Source organism: Pelobates fuscus, chromosome 6, assembly GCF_036172605.1.
Source record: "Pelobates fuscus isolate aPelFus1 chromosome 6, aPelFus1.pri, whole genome shotgun sequence".
NCBI lineage: Eukaryota > Metazoa > Chordata > Amphibia > Anura > Pelobatidae > Pelobates > Pelobates fuscus.
In genome coordinates, this window is record NC_086322.1 from 84,266,909 (window position 1) to 84,288,386 (window position 21,478).

Here is a 21,478-nt window from a genome sequence, read left to right on the forward strand (position 1 = left end):
GCACAATAGATTCAAGTAAATAATGTATATTATGGAACATTTTAAGTAGATTTATACTAATTGGTTATACAGCAAAGGCTTAAAATAACCTTGAAATCTTTAGGACTCATTACATAAAGAAGAGAAAGGTCATTCTGCATTGCAAAATTCACTAGAGGGAAAAGGTTTGATTCAGCGGTCAGACAATATTTGTCCACCTCGGAAAAGACGGAGGTGTATACTACTTCAAACCACAAGCAATTGGACATTTCTAAGACAATGTAGTTTATATTTTACTATTTTTTTTTCAAGTAAAAAACAAACAAACGTATTAGAATTTGTCAAAATTGCATCAAGAGCCTTAAAGAGCTGTAAATAGTACATCAAAGTCTTGACAAGTTATAACATGAAAAAGTTAACCAAAAACCAAGAAGGTATGAAATATTACAGGCAGGAAAGATTGCATCGATCTAATGTTTCATTGCAAAAAATTGAGACTAGATAAGGGGGCATTAAACACTAAAACACTGAAGAAATAAAATATAATAAATGAGAAAGAAATGAAAATGTATACAGTGTGAGGCAAAGTACAACTGATTTTGCCATTCACTCAGAAAATTGTATAGTGAAAGAGAATTTTGTGGACCATAATGATCTAGAATCATTTGGACCTCAGTATGTATAGAGCAGTGAGAAGAAAGGGATTGTAAGATATATCATCCAGTCCAGAAAAGTTGATCCAGTTTAACATTGGGTATAAAGAAAGCATATTAACAATTCTTACAGTGAGTAAGAGTTCTAGTTTAAGGATATCAGGATCACCAGAGTCAAGCCAAATGGTTAATACTGGCAGCAAAGGTGCATTAAAGGTTAAATTAGACAATGTCAGAAGGGGGTTAAATGGTAACCAGAAACAGCGGGTCACAATTCCACGTTAGCACTCTCAAAGCAAATGCCACAGGTGCAAGTTGTAGCAATTTTCTACTTCTATGCTAGGTTAACAGATTTCAGAGACGAGGAAATCAAATGTGGAGAAATCATTAGCTTAGATCGATGCACTTAATGATCTCCAACTTGTCTGTAAGCTTATGTTTCATTTAACATTCATCTTAGGAATTTTAACATACAGGAGTCCCAAGTTTAACAGAGCAGATCTGTCAATTCTCTTTTTTTTACAACACTTTCCCAAACTCAACCTTTGCCCTGTGTGACTGGGTAGTATTATGTAGAAATAAACCATATTAGGAATGGTCAATCTCAAATTCCTAATTCTATAGCATAAGAAGATTTAAAATACTCACATACTTAATTAGCTAAAAGGAAAAAAAAGATAACCACAAAAGGCCATCAAGTTGGACTTTTCTTGCAACCGATATTTTTTAACCAAAATGAAATGTAACAAAAAAAATATTTTGACTCCAAAGGACATGTGATTTTAAAGGATAACTCAAAATATGTGTGCAATGAATGTGGAAATACACAGGAAAACATCTTTCAAATGAAAATGTTAAGAATGAGAGAATGTATGCACTATATAAAATAATCTTTGATTCTTTAATACATTTGTAACATTAGGGTAGAAAAAAGATCTGGGATCTGGGAAAAGTAAGTTGTGGTGACCTGAAAATGTTATTTCAAAATGCAGGCCAAATAGAATAGTTGTAAAAAAAAATCTTCAATTTAGACAAGTTCAAATATTTTTAAAGCATTTTCTGTATTTTGGTTCAGGCTGTGCTAGTCAGTTTCCAATTGAAAATAAGTAAAACTCAACATATAACATACATCTACCTACCTTTATTTTTAACAGACATGCAGATAAAACATTGGGTTATTGTCATTATACAGAGGTAATGCAGAGAAAACACTGTATTGTCTTTTTTTTTTTTTTCAAATATCAATGTTTGCCCTTCTTTATTTTATACTCAATTAGGATTTATAATACTAAATAAAAATGAAGTTTTTAAAAAGGTTATGAAGAGAAAATATTTTAGGTTAGAAATGATAGATAGTAGGTTGAAATAAAGTGGATATAAAAGTAGAAACAATACAGTTATAATGCACTCCATTTATCCAGGAATCATAATGGTAGAAATAAATGGAGTCACGCTGTACCAGAACTTAATAAACCAACTGGATGTTTCTGAATAAAGACTAGGTGCACCAATTATAATAAGTGTGTCTCCACGGTTTAGTAGTGAAAACTCTTTGTTTCAATAGTTAGTTATTATGGAATCTAAAGATTTTATCGGTGGAAATATTGTTGAAATAAACCAAAATTCTAAATCTTCAGACTGAAGACTAATTATAACTTAGGCTCTTTATATTCACAATAAACAAATTCAAGTGTTGTCAGTTGCTTTTGGTTTGACAGCACTAACGTGTTCAGAAAGTTACCCAATACTAAGCAGAAATTATAACAACTAATGCTGACATTCAACATTCATTCTGAAATTTGCTCCAGGGAAAGTAGCCAGAGCATTGATATCCAGAAACATGGCATTCTTACAAGACTTTAAACGATCCCTGACTATTCCAAAAAGTGTCACTAGTTCAATAGTACAGAACTGATACTAACATAATAACAATACGAATAACTGGAATTCGATGAAAAGGGCCAATGTGTGTACCACGGGTGAAAAAATAACAGTGGAAAAACATTTTCCAACCCAGATTAATTCAAGGAGTATTTTCCCACTGCTTATTCACCAACTCCAAACTGTAGTATTCTGACAAGGTTCTAATTTAGAGTGATACATATCTTTGGGGGGAAAGGTAGATATTTTGGGGGGTGATTTGAAGTTGCAAACTTAATAAAATACTATCATTTAAATGAGCAACCTAACCTCTGAATTAATCTGAAATAGCTCCTTGTTGAATCCTTTGAATCCTTTCAAATTTGATCCAAATTGTAGCAAAAGTACCCAAGTTATTTCAGGGATGAAACAGAACAGCTAAGGGTGTGTTTGTTTAATAATAACATCCCAAACACTAGAATTCAATTGAGTCTACTGACTGTGTAAGAATAATATAGTAAGAAAAACATCACATTAGGAAGAGGTCATGAATGGCACCTTCCTCTTATCTTTTGTGCAGTAGAAAATGTGTTAGAAAACTATGTTTTAGCAATAGCAAGATATACTTACCAGTAACATCTCACTGGAGATGTCAAGTTAGTTGATGTATATGAAATATTACATAATAGTTAGCATGATATGTAGATATCTACTGGATCAGAAAGATGGTAAAACCATCCTGTTACCATGGCAAAATCTCACCGTTACTCTACCTAATCATATTGCCCCATTCATTTTCAGTGCAGTGAATGAAAAATGAAGATGGAATATGATTATTATTATTATTATTGCCAATTATATAGCGCCAACAGATTCCATAGCGCTTTACAATATTATTAAAGGGGGATGTAACTGTAAATAGGACAATTACAAGAAAACTTACAGGAACGATAGGTTGAAGAGGACCCTGCTTAAATGAGCTATAGGAGGTGGGGTATTAAACACATTAGGACAGGAATAATTGGTTTGAACAGCGCGGCCAGACAATTCTGCTTTCTCTTAGGACCCAGGGATGCCTTTATTTTTGATGATGCAACATTGAATGGGTAGAAAAGATCATTCAAAGCTCTTGCAGAGTTTTCAAAGAAACTCACTTGTTTTTGATCATATTCAGAAGATTATTTCCTAATTTTCGATATTTGTCTCACAAGAGCACAATTAATTCCTGACTCCTTATAAATGCAAATTACTTGTATTGTAAAATACCTGCCAAAAGATCAGTGACAGGATTACTTTTAAACTAGCACACCTACTAATAATTTGTGAATAACTAATTATATTGTCTTCATAACAGCATAATCCGAACTATTTTTTTGTTATCTACATTTGAATAATTTCTGCATTAATCCACTTTGTGCTAATACTTTTCAAAAATGTTTTGAAGGGACATCCAGAGTTTGTTAAAGGAACACTATAGTCACCTAAATTACTTTAGCTAAATAAAGCAGTTTTAGTGTATAGATCATTCCCCTGCAATTTCACTGCTCAATTCACTGTCATTTAGGAGTTAAATCACTTTGTTTCTGTTTATTCAGCCCTAGCCACACCTCCCCTGGCTATGATTGACAGAGCCTGCATGAAAAAAAACTGGTTTAACTTTCAAACAGATGTAATTTACCTTAAATAATTGTATCTCAATCTCTAAATTTAACTTTAATCACATACAGGAGGCTCTTGCAGGGTCTAGCAAGCTATTAACATAGCAGGGGATAAGAGAATCTTAATTAAACAGAACTTGCAATAAAGAAAGCCTAAATAGGGCTCTCTTTACAGGAAGTGTTTATGGAAGGCTGTGCAAGTCACATGCAGGGAGGTGTGACTAGGGTTCATAAACAAAGGGATTTAACTCCTAAATGGCAGAGGATTGAGCAGTGGGGCTGCAGGGGCATGTTCTATACAACAAAACTGCTTCATTAAGCTAAAGTTGCTCAGGTGACTATAGTGTCCCTTTAAATTAAAGGACAAAATTCCTATATTTCTACACACTGGCAAAAATGTGTAATTCTCCACAAAAGTGATGTCTTTATTGAGCATGTCATGTTGCCTTTCCCTGAGATTCAGTGCAAACATGCCCTACCTAATTAATTTATTTTCCAGTATCTCTAACTGAAGAGCATCGTTTCATCTATACCGCCATACAGGCTTACCCACTTTCCCTACTTCCTCTAATGGTCCATTCCACATAAGGCAAAGACATTATCTTTATGTGAAAATAAAACAATACTAGAGACCATTCCTGACAAACAATTTAGTTTCATGTCACAATGAAGGGCTGAATGGGACCAGGTGCCAATGGGGCAACAGTGAATTGAGTCATTAAATGCGTTAAAGTGCCTCACTTCTTGTTACTTACATATAGAGGTGCACAAAAAATAGCTTATAGCTGGTACCAGACACCAAACCAACTTTATAAAATATATTCCAACACATCACCTTATTGCTAGCAATGCGGAGAGGGAAAGAGGAATATGATGCACATTTGGTGGGAATGTATGGCTATAAAGCCATTGTGGAGGGAGGTTGCCACCATATTAATGACTCTACACATAAAAGACATGACAACTAATCCATACACTCATTTGTAGTTGCAATAAAAATCATTCAACCCCTATTTGAAAATATATATTTTTTTAAATTACAGACTTTCAGCTGTTTGCAATGAACACATCAGACAAAAGCAATTGAAATAACTCAACACAATGAATGTTTCAAGTGGTTTACCAAAATTCTACTGAAAGTGCAACTTAAAATGACATCTCCAGTCTCAAAATTATTCCACTTCCTGAAAAGAATCCCTCAGAATAGCACAAATATGCAAAATAGTTTTTTGTCTCAAGCACACCTGATGCAACCAAGCAAGGGCTTCATTAGTTGCACCAGATGCACATGAGCTGGAACACTTCAAATGCCTGAAATGGCTAAGACTAAAGAATAGGCCACAATGTTAAGAGGAGATATCATCACCCTTTACAAGCAAAGAACAGGATACAAAAAGAAAGCAAAGGCACTGAATGTTCCTAGAGATAATGTTGGAGGCATTTTTTGCAAATTCAAGGTTGAAGGAACAGTAGTTACACTACCTGGACAGGGCAGAAAAAGGAAGCTATCATTGGGTGCAACCAGATTTCTGAGAAGCCAGGTTGTGAAAAAAACAGATCAGCAGCAAGAATTGGTGGCAATAGACACTGAGGTGTCAGTGAACACAGTAAGGCAAGTACTAAACGCAGAAGGTTTCCATGCCATAACTCAAAGACATACACCACTACTGACCCAAGAGAACAAGAAATCTCAGTTCCAATATACTCAAAATCATATAAATAAGCCACAGATGTTTTGGGATTCTGTTCTGTGGAGCGCTGAAACAAAACCAGAACTTTTTTGGCCCAATGGATCAGTGGTATGTCTGGAGGAAGAAGAATGAAACATACGAAAGTCTGTAAATTTTGACAATAAACCTGATTTTCAACAGGAGGGGGGGGGGGTTGAATAATGTATTCTTGTTTTTCCTGACTCGACAGACACATGCTGCTAAACAAATGGCAGCCATAGTGTGCTTAGCAACCAAAAATCTCATAGCTGGGAATTGAAAACAGACCACCTGCCCAACATGGAATAACTTGATTGATAAAATACAACAGTATTATTTGTACGAGCTGATAGCTTTAAGAGTTGAGCTAAATTTATAGAGGTCTAGAAACTTTGACTAGACTTCTTAGCATCTAGTGACTATCAAAGTAACAATGGGGTGTGAGAAAAGGAGGGAAAAAGAGGTAATGGAGGAAAATAAAATGAAACATATAGTCATAGTGACCAGGAGACCTTATTGAAATGTGAGGGAGTGGTCTAGAAACACACCAAATATTCGAAAATTATATGCATATGATTATTGTGATTACTGAAGAGTTTGGGATTGACAATATGACTGCACTGCGTATTATGTGGGGTTACTTTTTTATTTTTTATTTTATCTTTTTATATATAATATACACCATCTTTATGGTCTTTTACCCTTTTTCCTTATGGCTTTTTTTCTTGTCATTGTTTTCCTCTTATTTTTGTATAATTTTCAATAAAGTACAGATAAATAGATAGAAAGACTGACAGAATTTGCTGTATTCATTTGTTAAAGTAAGCTAGCCTTCTCCAATGATAATTCATGTAAATACTTTTGCTCGCAAAGTGCTGAATAGTTTTCTTTCCTTTTTTGTTTCCATTATGATACCTAAGTGCTGATTTACTGTAAAATAAACCATAGGAATTGCTGAAGAGGTGCTGATATATGACACATACATATAATTCAGCATCAAACACAAGCTATATTTTTCCATGATGCTTCTCTTCATTCAAAGAAAATGCATACCACAGACCTTGGCAGGTAATTTTTTTTTTTGGTTATTTCAATTAGGTGATTGATTGTGCTCAAAAATAGTTTCTACGATCCAGCAATAACCATTTATATGCAAGGTATGATCTTTTTATCAAGCAAAAATATATGAATATATAAATAAAAATACCAGTCATAGCTTAATACAATATTTAGAGGGTTATGCAATTCACTAAACAGCTAATTCACAAATCAGCTGTTGTCCCTAACTTATTTAATGAACACCAAATTTGAGAAATTAAGAAAAAAAATTGCAACTCTTGGGACAAAATGACAAGGATGGAATATTTGTAAACTGGGAGGATTGTGTCTCATCGAGTTTTCTCTAAAAAGGTTTTTTCACCAAAATTCCCTTTTTTTTAAATATGTAAATCTTTTATCACTTATATTATTATTAATAGAGCACCAGCATATACCGCAGTGCTTTACAATTATACATTTGTAATTGTCAGGAAATCAAAATAAATTCAGTGTGGATTTAAAAATGTTAGACCATGATTAGTTATTTTCCAGAGTTTTTGCCATCTTTGATACATTTTATATTCATTTTTAATTCCTGGGAATTCTTATTTAAGCAAATAATGCCCTGTTGTGATATTATCCCCAAATTGCGTAGCCTGTGCGTTAATAGCCAAGTTAAAATGAAATAGACAAAGCTGATTAACATTGGCTTATACGTGAAGCATTAAATTCAATCTCTAACCAAATGTTGTTAAAATTATTATATTTATAAAGTGCCAACATGTTTCATGGCTCTGTTTAACAGACAAACGAAAAAATATATCTGATTTTTTATGACAAACACATTTAAAGCATACAGGAAGCAGAGGTGATGATGGCCTTATAGGCATATATCCTATTTACTAAAATCCATACTGTTTTTTGTTGAGAGGTTAATGTTCAAATGCTAAAATCAAAGTAGTTACCCTTGAGCCAGACATATGATTTACAGCAAGTAAATATAGAAATCCATCATTCCTCTAAAAATTTTATTTATTCAGCCCTTTTAGGAGGTGTCCAAAGGTATAGTGCTGATTGCATAAAAAGACAGACAGACAGACAGACAGACAGACAGACAGACAGACAGACAGACAGACAGACAGACAGACAGATAGATAGATAGATAGATAGATAGATAGATAGATAGATAGATAGATAGATAGATAGATAGATACATATTTTATACACATAATTACAATGGGAAGATTATGTTTGGATCCCTGTACTACTAGGATGGTGATGTCCCCCGTGCAATTATTTCCCATGTGCAAAGTTCACCCCATGCAGTTCTGTGGTTCTAACCTCTCACCCCCCATGCAGTTCTGTGGTTTTAACCTCTCACCTCCCATGCAGTTCTGTGGTTCAAACCTCTCACCCCCCATGCAGTTCTGTGGTTCTAACCTTTCACCCCCCATGCAGTTCTGTGGTTCTAATCTCTCACCCCCCATGCAGTTCTGTGGTTCTAATCTCTCACCCCCCATGCAGTTCTGTGGTTCTAACCTCTCACCCCCCATGCAGTTCTGTGGCAATAATCTCAAGAAATACTTTGAAATACATGTTTTGATATGCCCAACAATAGTAGTTCAACTCCCAAGTGGCAGCTGCAGCTATTATAATGATGTAACTGAAATAACAGAATCCAGTAGTTTAACTTTCACTAATATCAGGCTGCACTGAATATTTATATTCCAGTGCTGCTCTAACCATAAAGACCCCTTAACTTCTACACTACTCTACTTGAACCATTAACCTCTACAATAACCCAATGGACATGAAGCTCTGTTTCTGCCCGAATTGCAATCGGGTGATTGAATTCCTGAATTATGAGCTGAAATATGCCTGAATCCTGAACCAAGTGAACCGTGCAATGACCATGTCGTTTTTGGCTCATAATTCTAAATTAAGCCCATGACGCCAAAAAAAAGATATGATTGATGGGAAAAAAAAGGTAATTGACTGTTGTGGGACAGTTACTAAATGTTGATTTTATTGACTAATCAAGTTAGAAGTGAGTAATAGATAGACAAAAAGGAGGAACAGTAAAAATAAATCTATATTTATGTATTTAATATATATAGATTTTGTTTTACTGCACTTACAGTTTTCCCCTCTATTGCTTAGCTTTTCTCACTTGATCTGTGAATTAGATGGTGGCAAAATGCTCACTCAATGTACTTTTATAATGCATGCACCAAGTAATGATCAACCTCCCATACCAAACAAATCAACATTTGGCTGAAATTCAAGATTCCTGAAAATTCTGTTTTTGTGAAAAAATAGTCTACCAAAAGTAACCTCTACACTACACTAACAGTAACCAATAACCCCTACACTGCAAACACTAGCCATTTAAACCTACCCTAACACTAAACATTATCCCCTATCCTACTACCCTAACACTTATACTAGCACTAAACCTATGGCCTACACTACCCTGATCCTAACCCTTGAGACTTATATGTCCCTAACACTAACACTACTTCTAACCTTAAACCCCTAACCTACATTGACCCATACATTAACCGCAGTCTTAACCCTAACCCTAGCCATAATGCTAACATGGTTCTATATACTATAGGATGCTATATAACATTTACTATAAAAAAATACATGATGAAGGGAACTGTGTATTAAGGTTTCTGAAGACATTTATATTACACTTGATATTTCGTTTTGTGGTTTATCATGATGCCTACAGAACATAGAAATGTCCCGGATGGATTATGTTTTTATTGTACTGAATGCTAGATGAAGCGATGTGGCATGCCTTCAACACATGGTTTGACTTTAAAAGCATGAAATCGCTGGGTGTACATGTACATATAGAATGCCTTATCTATATATATATATATATATATATATATATATATATATATGTACATGGATAGAGAGAGGATGAATCATGCATTATATGAAAATAATACCATAGAGGGGTTCTGGAGACATCATAATAATTCACATTACCAATGGTTGAGTGATATCTAGAAGTAGGTAGCATTACTTTCCATGAATGGTTATTTCATTATGTGTCTTTCTATTGCTTAGGAAAGGGTTAGGCTTCCTTTACTCGTTGGCATGTCACTCCCAGACAGCAGCTACTAGTTACATCTACTGCCATTTTGATGAAAGACACACACAACAGAATCTCGCCAGCTCCTCACCTGGCATATCAGGAGAGTAGCTGAATTAATGGTGGCAGCTGCAACTGTTGCTTCTTGGGAGATTAACACCACACAATATCGGGTAGACCTGGACATGAATTAAGGATTAAGGGAAGGCTACCCTAAGCTAAGCCTTAGCCATAACTTTTATTATCATGTAATATAAAAGGTAAATAATGGTTTCACTTGTAATAAGTGAAATAATACCATCTCAATATTGGTGGTATCAGTGGCGGCTGGTGAAGTTTAAAGATGGTGGGTTGCTGTGCCCCCTGACTTGTTGGCTTCTACCCATTTAACCCAAGTGAGATGCCATGTTCAAAACCAGCTGAATCTCCAGTCATCAATAAAGGGGAGAATAGAAACTGCAGATTGAATCATGATGATAGACATGTTTTTCTAACACACACTTATCAGTATTTCTTACAATGCCAATTTTTTAAAAACAATTTTGCAAGAAAAACTGGAGTGGACAGACACTCCCTTTCTGTCCTTATGGACCAGCCTCCACTGCTTGGTAGTTCAAAGCCATTCAAACTTTAGTCACTTCATTTATTATGATATCTTCAAAACCAATTTGAATTTATTATTATTTTGCATTATTTTTACCTAACATGGCTCGCTCCTTCTTTCTATAAACAGATTTACATGTATTTATTTACATATGTATATTAGATGCATCATACATCTTCTATAGTATGTTTACCGATATGAACTGAGATTCAGATACATTCCCTGGTCAGCTTTTAGTTGGTTCTTGTAAATAGCAATGCTAACAGCCCCATGCATATAATTCCCTAAGCATCTCCCATCTGACTCTTCCTTTAGAGCATTATGTCTGTAATTGCTACTTTAAGCTACAGATGCAAATTGTTGACTGCCACATTCCACTTCTAATATAAACTGTGAACATAGAAAATCACATCACTGCCAAATACCCAACAAAATGATTACTTCAGTCAAAGCCTTCACAGCAAGCATAGAATCACATTAAAATCTTTCAAGGCAACTGTGGACTCTGACGGAAAATTCCTCAGAAGCATTTCCCTTATCCCCTTCCAGCTGAGTTACCATTAAACCTAATTACTTTGGGGCCATTGTTGTTCTACACTTAGTGAGAGTTTAAAAGGTTTGGCACCAATCTCTAGTCTGATTCCTGCATGATGCAAGAATGTCAAGTAACATTAACTAGCTAATATACTATGGAAAAAAAAATGTGCAAAGAGAGCAATATAATTGTCATAAAGCGGTTAAGATGTTAAGACATACCAAACATCAAAGCATCCCATACATTTTCCACTTACTAAGTAGCTTGTAAAGCAGGGTGCCCAAAATGTAGGTCACCGTATGTTGTAGAACTACAACTCCCATGATGCTTTGCATGCATTTGGAATGACTTCAGAATGACAAAGGATCATGGAAGCTGTAGTTTTAAAACATCTGGGGATCAACCTTTTGGGTACCCCCGTTTTAAAGCGTTTTTTTTCTAATGAAAGATGCATTTTAGTACCACACTTGTGTCCTACATGTGTGTTATTAGGGCATTGCTGGTGATGGTTTAATGATCTGTTGTAATTAGAAATCAAAAGTGTTCTTTATCGTCAATACTTTGATTCATATAGTTTCTTTTGTACATGAAATAAAGTAAGCTGGCTATTTATATAGGTTTAGAAATATGCTTTAATTATAGTGTTAGAATTTAATTTAATCATCAAAGAACAATTTGTTTAGGAATTTGGGATCTGGTATATAAAATTTAGATTGACTGATATATATATATATATTTTCGTAACTAATTCCTTAGATCTACATTTTACAAGTTCATAGCCATAAATTGCTGTTTAGTGAATAAGTATTTATAATGTGGGATTATCTAACAGAGCAGAGGTGGCAGCTAACCGCAGGCACTGCAAGTATTCAGGACAACATTGCCCATGAGGCTCAACCAATATACAAGTATATTGAGTCTATTACGGTATTAATAACATATTAAACTATGTCTTACTGACTGAACAATATATGACTGTCTTTGGAACTAATTTGTTGGTCATGGTTGGTCTGATGTACAAGAAGGGCAATGGATAACAGTGAGTACATATGCATTACAGAGCAAGCCTTGCACTTAATCAAATAATTAGATTTAAACAAAATATACAATGCACTTTTTTATTTGTCTTCTAAGCAGAAAGCAGTAAATACACATATCATAGTTTGAGCTATATATAAAATATACATACAAATATACACATATTCATTCAACCCACCACACATAAATTAGTATGCAGTCGTACAGTGATATTTATCCATGTGATCATGTAAATGTTATGAAATCTTGATACATTTTGGAACATTTCTCATTTACCCAAAACCAGACAGATGTGGAATTAGAGAGGGGACTTACTGAAAAAGATGTACTCAGTGTAACTGCTCCAGATCTTGTCATCCCTGTACTGATTAACGAATGCAGCTGTCCCAGTTGAATTGCAAGCCACCATGTGGAATCCAGCTTCAGAGAGCCTATCAAAAGCCTGCTCTAGATAGGTGAACTTCAGGTAAAATCTAGAAGTGTACTTTTCTGGAGGACGATCAGGGTCTCTGCTTTCATTTAAAGTTTCTCCAAAAACTTCTTTGGCTAACGCTATCCGACCACAAACCATAATCCTGGCAACTCTCCTGAATTTGGCATCAGCTTGGTTATCTCTGACCATTGTGTAGGAGCCCCTGTAACCTATGGTGATGAATCCAGATTTCTTATCTAGAGCTGCAGTCCTAATCAGGTCACTGCTCTGGGAATTTTCTTCTATATCACTCTGGCAGCCTTCATCGTTCATAGAGCTTTGTTTGGTCACCTTTGGTGAGAGCATCTTCACCAGGTCGGTCAGCTGGAAGTATTCAGCCTCTCTCAACAGCCTTTCCTTTTCGGGAAAGTGATCTGGTAGGGACAATTGCTTGTCTCTGAGATAGTCCAGAACATACCTGAAGAGGAATCCATCACGGTCAATAAAGAACCTGGATCTGTTGTCCCTGGGTAGATCTTTCACATTGTTCCTGGAAAACATGCTGTGCAAGGTGCTCTCTGGAATGCTGGTGAGAGTGGAATGTTTGGTCATGTAGACTTGTCCTCCTACATTCAGTTCCACCACATCTGGAAAGGGAAAGGACATCTCGCTTATGGGAAGAATGGTCTCTTTCATAGCCATGTCTCCACATGGAAAAAGAAAAAAACGGAATAAAGAATGAATAAAGAATAGCACGAGAACAGACAAAAAGTATTGTTTTGTTAGAGGCAGAAGAAGAAGAAAAAAGTCACTCTGTGGTTGCTGGAATGTTGAACTTGACTTTTTTTTTTCAATTGCATTAACAAGCAGGAGCTTCAAAAAATCAGACGCTCAACTGAGCAACTATCAGCACCGGGAACAGGACAGCAGCTGCAGCCTCTGCCAGTGTAAGGAAACTGTGCTGACGTCATTCTTCACTGCGGGCTGGGCTTTAGGAACTATTGTACAATGCACATCTGTCATTTAAAGGAGCGGTTGTTGCTTTCTTCTTTTCCCATGTTGTGCTAAAGTCTGCTACCCATAGAGATGTGTTACCGTAGCTGCAGATAAAGAGCACACACTATGTGAGGAAGCATGCTAATGGACGTCATGACAGAATTAAATCAATACACCCATCTTCCCAGTCTGTGCAAATAGAAATCTTTTACCTTGGCTCATACAGAACAAAAAATCAGTTAATTTCCCCAGCACTTAAAAAAAAAAAAAAAAAAAAAAAAAAAAGAAGCAAATATGCTTTATAATAAGTAAGCAGTAAACTATTTGCTTCTGCCATTTTTTTTTCTTTTTATAATCTTTACTTAAATCTAAAGTATTTAATTTCCTATGTGTTTTAGCCCTTTCACTAATTCTAGGGCTGAGAGGGTTAATATGAAAAAAAAAATTAATTTCAGCTGGGACTCAGACACAAGACTTGAGATCAAAGTAGCGCACAATCTTGAAACTATAGGGGGGTTCTATCATAACAGAACACAAGACCAAAGTTCAAATAGTTTATAAATGTTTTTAGAACCCTGACTTGCCAGTATGTGTTATTTTAACATAATATATGGCTCTCAGTTAACATTTATATTATATAATATTTTATAGAGTACGTGTGTTAGAGAGAGTGTTAGAGTTCTTTTAAACATAAGGGCTAATGGTGACAGAGTTAATAGGAAAATCATGTAGAGACATAGTCAATAAGATGTCAAGGTGGTTAACAAAATGTTAATATGAGAAGAGGGTTAATAAGATGATAAAGTAAGATGGAGTCATTACTGAGAAGGCGTTAAAAGCCAGAAAAATAGAAAGTGTACAATTCAGGGAAATAAGGAGCACTTCTCTCCATCCTAAAAATCTTTACATTCTGAGCAGTGCTGGCTTTTTTTTAGTGCAGATTTTGAATGGTTTACCGATTAACCCATGGAGTGCTGGGAAGGCAAGCAGGCTCAGCATGCTCCATTAGCAGAGACAAATGCGCTCCACACAGTGCATTCAGAGTGACAGGGAGAGGAGAGGCAGCAGGAGGAGGGGTGGAAAGGTATACAATAAGGAAAGTAAGCAGTTCCCAGTCTCACAGGCAGCAGAGCACATTCCTCACTCACATGGGCTCAATTTCCACTTGTGTATGGGTGTGCATGTGTGTATGCATGTGTGCATTGGAATGTGTCTACTCGCCATATTTATGAAAATTTTTAATGCACAGTCATTTATTTGCAAAATTTTACTGAAAGTAATAATGCAGTAAATGTAGCCTGGGCAAAGTTTAATTCGCCCTTTTAAATTGATCCACTAGTGATTTATTTATTTTTTTGTAAGGTTTTACAACTTTAGTTGCCTGCTTAGTGGACTCTTTAAGCCTTGATCATAGTCTAGTGCATGCAGCTTAAAGGGACTCTCCAGTGCCAGGAAAACAATCCGTTTTCCTGGCACTGCATGTCCCCTCTCCCTCCCACCCCCATCCCAAGTTGCTGAAGGGGTTAAAACCCCTTCAGTGACTTACCTGTATCCAGCGCCCATGTCCCTTCGGCGCTGGTTCAGGGTCTGCCCACTAGAGGAGGAGTTAACCCTGCAAGGTAAATATTGCAGTTTATGAAAACTGCAATAATTACACTTGTAGGGTTAAGGGTGGTGGGAGTTGGCACCCAGACCACTCCATGGGCAGAAGTGGTCTGGGTGCCTGGAGTGTCCCTTTAAGGCTGTGTTAAGGTTTTGTGACCTGTGTTATGTTGGCAATCAATGTACATGGGCTTCTCAACTACTTAGGGTCCGATAATATAGATAATATAGATAACAATGCATGGACAATTGACTTTTACCAACGTTCTGAAAATATATGAAAATGTGTCTTCACTCTTTGTAGTTTTCACGGTTATAAAAAAATTGAATTTCTCCATCACTGCAAAAGAACTCGAAGGTTTTATGACAATGCAGTGAAATGTTGAGCATCATTCCACTCTATAGACATGTTCGCACAAACATGATTTGTATGAAAACCTTACCTGAATTCTTATCACAAAACCCAATGTCTTAAGTATACTACACAATAGACTTGGAGAATCATTTTATATTTTGAAATTAAATCTGAGCTACCTGTTCTAATCACCATGACCCCCACATTAGTACAAGGGACTAAGAAGGTTTTAAACCTCCCTCATGCCCCCATTGAAAATTAAAACAGCAGGAGGTATTCCGGGTTGTCTGTTTGCACAAGACATCAGGGAAATTGAGCAGGGTCTTTGCTAACCAAGCACTGGGTTTGCCCTTGGGCTGGTGGTTCATACAGATGTGGACTAATCTACTGAGATATTTATCTGGGGACTGTGGCGTGAGTGGATGACCAGGCTGCCAGACTACAATTAGTATGTTGGTGCAGGCATATAATTTTGTTGCCAGGCCAAAAGCTGTCAAACCTCCCCTGCTTTATGTGTAAATCTGGATGCATGCATCAATCGCAACTTCGGAAAAATACACTGACTGAACAAATGTCCAGAAATAAAGACTAAATCAGGCTGATATTGAATCAAAAACATATACAAATAATTAAAATGAAACTGATGTACAGATCCCTGCCAAGATCCACATTTTGTATAAAGAAACATACCCAAACAATGAGTAATTGTTACTCTCAGTCTCTAGGTATCTGTAGCGGTGTTTACCCTTTCCAGGGGCCGGCCGGGGTCCTCTGTTCAAGCCGCGCACGGCCCTGCTGCTGCACGAGCCGCGCGCGGCTCATCCGACGGCTGTAACAGGAAGGCGGGCAGTGACCGCGAGAAGCAGTCACGTGTCCCGCCTGACTCTAAGAGCGTGCCGCGGGTATCGGGCGCGCTCTTAAAGGGACAGTGGGAGCCTAAATCGGCAAAGGCCTCCCATTGGTCCCTGTCATGCCACACTTACCTTTTGGGGGCGTGGATGTGACAGGGACCAATCAAAATAGATGTTAAGATATATATTCTCACCCTTTTCCCTTAGTTCCTTGCCCTATCGTGGTTTCTGTTTCAGTTCCCTTTAGCGCTTGTTGTATTCAGTTGTGTTCCTTCGTACTTGACCTTGGCTTTGTTTTCTGACTACATTATCTCCTTATCCTTATCTGTTCTGTTTGCCGGCTTGCTGTTTACTGTGTACCAGACCCCGGCTAGTCCTAGTTTACGCTGTCTCTTTGTGCCCTTGACCTTGGATCGCTCCTGACTCTGTGCTTCTCCTATATACGTCGAGCCTGGCCACTCTAAGGTCTGGTAGACGTATCTCCCCTCTGTGTTGTCTTCTGTTTAGTTGAATCCTGCGTGTTGGGGTATATTTTCGTTACAGTATCTTAGTGAAGCTACTTGTTAATGGAAGTATCCTCCACACTCCAAATCTGACCTGGTTAGAAGTTATACCTACAACAAAGCACAAAAACAGGCCGCCATAGTGTAATGTGGCTTTTATTCCAAAAGGATGTTAAAAATAGAAAGTAAGTTCCCCTAATGCGGTGTACTCTCAAAGGTAGTGCCTTTAAATCAGGCACTTGCTTACAACACACATAATTTATATAGAATGATTATTTGATTGCTAGTCTACGCATTCATATAGCAGAAGATTCCTCCTTGCTCAATGCTGTTCCGAGCTGCGCCAAGCCGGTACAATAATATAAACTACAGGGGCCCTAGCAATACAATCAAACCCGATCAGACAGTGATTGTTTAGCTTCTATGCATTTCGTGAGTGTGCTCTCACCTCCTCAGGGCATAGAAAGGATCACCAATTACATACACATACATATATAAACAAACTCATTTTACTGGTATATTAAAGGTGTTTATCACTTATGGGATCATGGGGATTAGCTGCTGAACAAAAGAAACCCTGCAGTTTATTATCATCATAGATATAGAAGAATACCGGAGAATAACGTGTCAAAAATAATGTTTAACTTGGCATCTGAATAACTAAGTAAAGAAAAACAGGAACATATAATAATATGAAAATGTGAAGAACGTGTATTCTAACCCTGCACTGCACTTCATATCTCCATTATTTGATGTAATACATGATTTGATTGCCTCTGTGCAGTGTAAGGTCACCAATCCCAAGGCAACACCTGTAAAAGCAAGGCACAATTAATAGCAATTAATAACTGCTTGAGACTTTCCTAAAATAATTCGCAACTTTGAACATTTGCATTTGCTAAATATCTGCAGCTGAATTAATAAAGTCAATCGATACAGTCGGTGTAAATGTGCAAAATAATGAGTGTCTTGTATTTTACTGACAGCCTAACTGATTTGGCAATGTAGGTAGTTGCATCTGTACAGTGCGATCGTGCATCCAGTTCCATTGTTGCCATTTTTAGTACAAGGACAGAGGCAACAGATTGTAACATAGATGCCAGCTTAGCTCCTTTTCTTAGGAATCGGATCACAGAGCAGGCATACAGTTAGACAACTGTAAAACAGTGATATATTGATAGAACACTTGTTTATAGCAGTTGTATATAGTTGTTGATAGCAGGAGATGAAAAGTCCCCATTCCCAAGGCAGTGAAGGGGTTAACGCCATCTTTATTTTTAAATTAAGCAGAATAAATGACCAATGTACATATTCATTAATTCCTAAGTAAAGCATTATTTTATTTATTTTTTTTATATTTTTTTATAGTTATTTATACATTTATCATTGGCTCCATTAACATGTAGCTGCATGAATAACTTACTGCTTTTATGTTGCTTTGTTGAGAAAACATGTTAACGGTGAATGAATCAGAAAGCTAATATCTCCATTATACACATAAATATAGTTAAAAGAATAATGTTATAACATGGCTGCTTAGACTCCATGCCATGTCAGTTTGGCTAATTTACACCAATATGGCTCAGTGCATATATGAACAAAAAATGTTTTATTACTATTTACTGTTTTTTTTAACAGTCTCAGGGATTTAATCACACTATATGGTCAAATTGTATTTAAGACCGTTACTTCTTAAAGATTACCTTACTGTCCTTAGGGCCAAACCTACATTTGTAAATGTTAACAGTTTTACTTATTTGCATAATTGCCAATCAACGTCAAGCACTTTGCTACAATTTGAGAACTTTTCATGTCACCTGTCACGGAGCTCCAGTGTGGTGCTCTCAAAAACTCGCCAGGGCTAGTATGTATTAGATAATATATCATTTCATGTTTCTATTAAAGAGAAACTGCCACATCCCAGAATATTCAACAGATATTCATTTGTGATGTGTGAAAAATAAAATGAAATGAAATATAGTGATCCTCATATCTTTATCCATCAAATGGGTGCCTCATTCATTGTTATAGGCTTTGTCATTTGCACTTGGCAGTCGACGTAGACAAAGCATATAGTAAAGAAAGAAAATTAAACATTTTAAAAGTAAAGTCTATACCCAACACACAGACCTCAAGTGCACAAATACAACACCTTGATATAAAAACCTGTATATAGAACATATTACTGGGCCTTAGAGTGGTCGGACTCAATGTAAATTGAAAGACCAAGTTCAGGGATACAAAATGGAGAATAGTCAATAAACAAATGCAGGTAAAAAAAAAAAAGGTAAAGAATTAGCAATAGGTAATGTGCTCTCAGATAACCACAAGGGAAACCATGACAGGGCACAGAGAGATAACTAATGGGAGCTTACATAGCCCTAGGAGGGCAGTAATTGGATAGTGGCTGTCATGTAACACCAGAACGTGCATGGGAGACGTCTTTGTGATAACGCAAGCATGTTTGTGTCAATTATCGGACGCAGAAGGCAGGGCCATATATGCACCCCGATTCTAATGGACTGGCGTCTGACCGAATGCTGGAGGAGACCGTGGACACAGGGACAGAGGCTGGAGCGACACCAGGGCCGTCTTTAAAATTGATTTGGCCCTGGGCAAGAATTTGATGGGGCCCCCTGACCCCCACTCCCTGACATGCAATCACGCTCTCCACTTCCCAACGCAGTAGCGCAACCATTTTCCCATGCTTGCAGAGTTGTATTTAGCACAAGAGTGCACAAGAGTTGTGTTTGTGTGTTTGCATGGAAGCATGTTTGTGTATGGAGTATGTTTGTGTAAATGTAGGGGTGTGTTTGTATGTGGTGTTGGTGTTTGAATGCAAGCATGCATCTATGTGTAGTTTTTTTGCTTGTTTTTTTAAATGCGGGGGTGTGTTTATATATATTTTTGGTATTTATATATTGTTGTCGTTTCAATGCAGGACTGTGTTTGTATGTAGTGTTGAAGGTTGAATGCAGGGGTGTACTTGTGTGTAGTGTTGGCGTTTGAATAATGATATGTATGCACATGTACACATAGACTGACACACACACACACACACACACACACACTGTGATACACACACACACACACACACACACACACAGAAACACATGCAGATACACAGACATAAACACTGACACTCACACTAACAAACATGCAGATACAGACTGACACAGATACACACACTAACACATACAGACACACAGATACACAACCTGACACACATACACATACATAGACATATATACAAACACTGACACATATGGATACTCAGACACACTGATGCATATACTGACACACATGCATACACATATAAAAACACTGACTATATACAGATGCACACACAGATATACACACGCAGGTACACACACTGAGAACATACAAATACACAAATACATACAATGATAACATACAGATACACACACTGACACACATACAGACACTCAGATACACAACCTGACACACATGCAGATACACACAGACCACATAGAGAAACATAGATATACTAAATACAGATACACAGATATACATACTGACAACAGAGATACACACTGACAGACATACTGACACACACTTACAGACATACTGATACACACACACAGACGCACACACACACAGAAATAGTGACACACACAGACACCCTGACAGACATACTCACACACATACACAGACATACTAAGACACACACAGACATACTGACACAGACAAATACTGACACACTCATATATACTGACACACATGCAAAGTTTAAATTTTTACACACTGACAGACATACTGACACACTGACATACTGACAGACAAACTGACACGCACACTAACAGACATACTGACACGCACAGACAGACATACTGACACACACAGACAGAAATACTGACACACACACAGACATACTGACACACACAAAGGCCCTGACAGACATACTGACACACACAGAGACATACTGACACACAGACATAGTGACACACAGACATAGTGACACACACACAGACACCCTGACAGACATACCCACACACATACACACATAGTAAGACACACAGACATACTGACACACAAATACTGACACACACGCAACGTTTACATTTTTACACACTGACAGACATACTGACACATTTACATACTGACAGACAAACTGACACGCACACTGACGGACATACTGACACGCACAGACAGACATACTGACACGCACAGACAGACATACTGACACGCACAGAGACATACTGACACACACAAAGGCCCTGACAGACATACTGACACACACAGAGACACCCTGACAGACATACTCACACACATACACACATAGTAAGACACACAGACATACTGACTCACACACACACATGCAAAGTTTACATTTATAAAGCCACCCTCCAGCCTACCTTATGGGTTCCCTTGGGTCCAGTGGCAGGCTGAGGTCGGTGGGAGTGTGAGGCTCCTGCACTCCAGCTCCCTCCTGACGGCCTCCTCCTCCTCCTCCTCCATCCCGCGCGGCTTCATTCTATCTGGAACGAAGTGACTCACGGCACTCAATTCCTCCCAGCCTGCTGCGGTAAAACAAGGGGGCCCGGTCGCGTTGTTA

The 21,478-nt window shown here is 37.2% G+C and overlaps 1 protein-coding gene across 1 annotated transcript in view; it reads right to left on the minus strand.

Moving 5' to 3' along the window:
• KCTD8 (potassium channel tetramerization domain containing 8) overlaps nt 1–14,581 on the minus strand; it is a 111,567-nt gene extending 96,986 nt beyond the window's left edge. The window contains exons 1-2 of the mRNA XM_063459927.1: nt 14,548–14,581; nt 12,499–13,299 (exon numbers count right to left, since the gene is read on the minus strand). Coding sequence (XP_063315997.1) covers nt 12,499–13,297 — 799 coding nt within the window. The 5' untranslated portion in view covers nt 13,298–13,299; nt 14,548–14,581. The remainder of the gene's footprint in view (nt 1–12,498; nt 13,300–14,547) is intronic.
• Nucleotides 14,582–21,478: the final 6,897 nt, after the last annotated feature.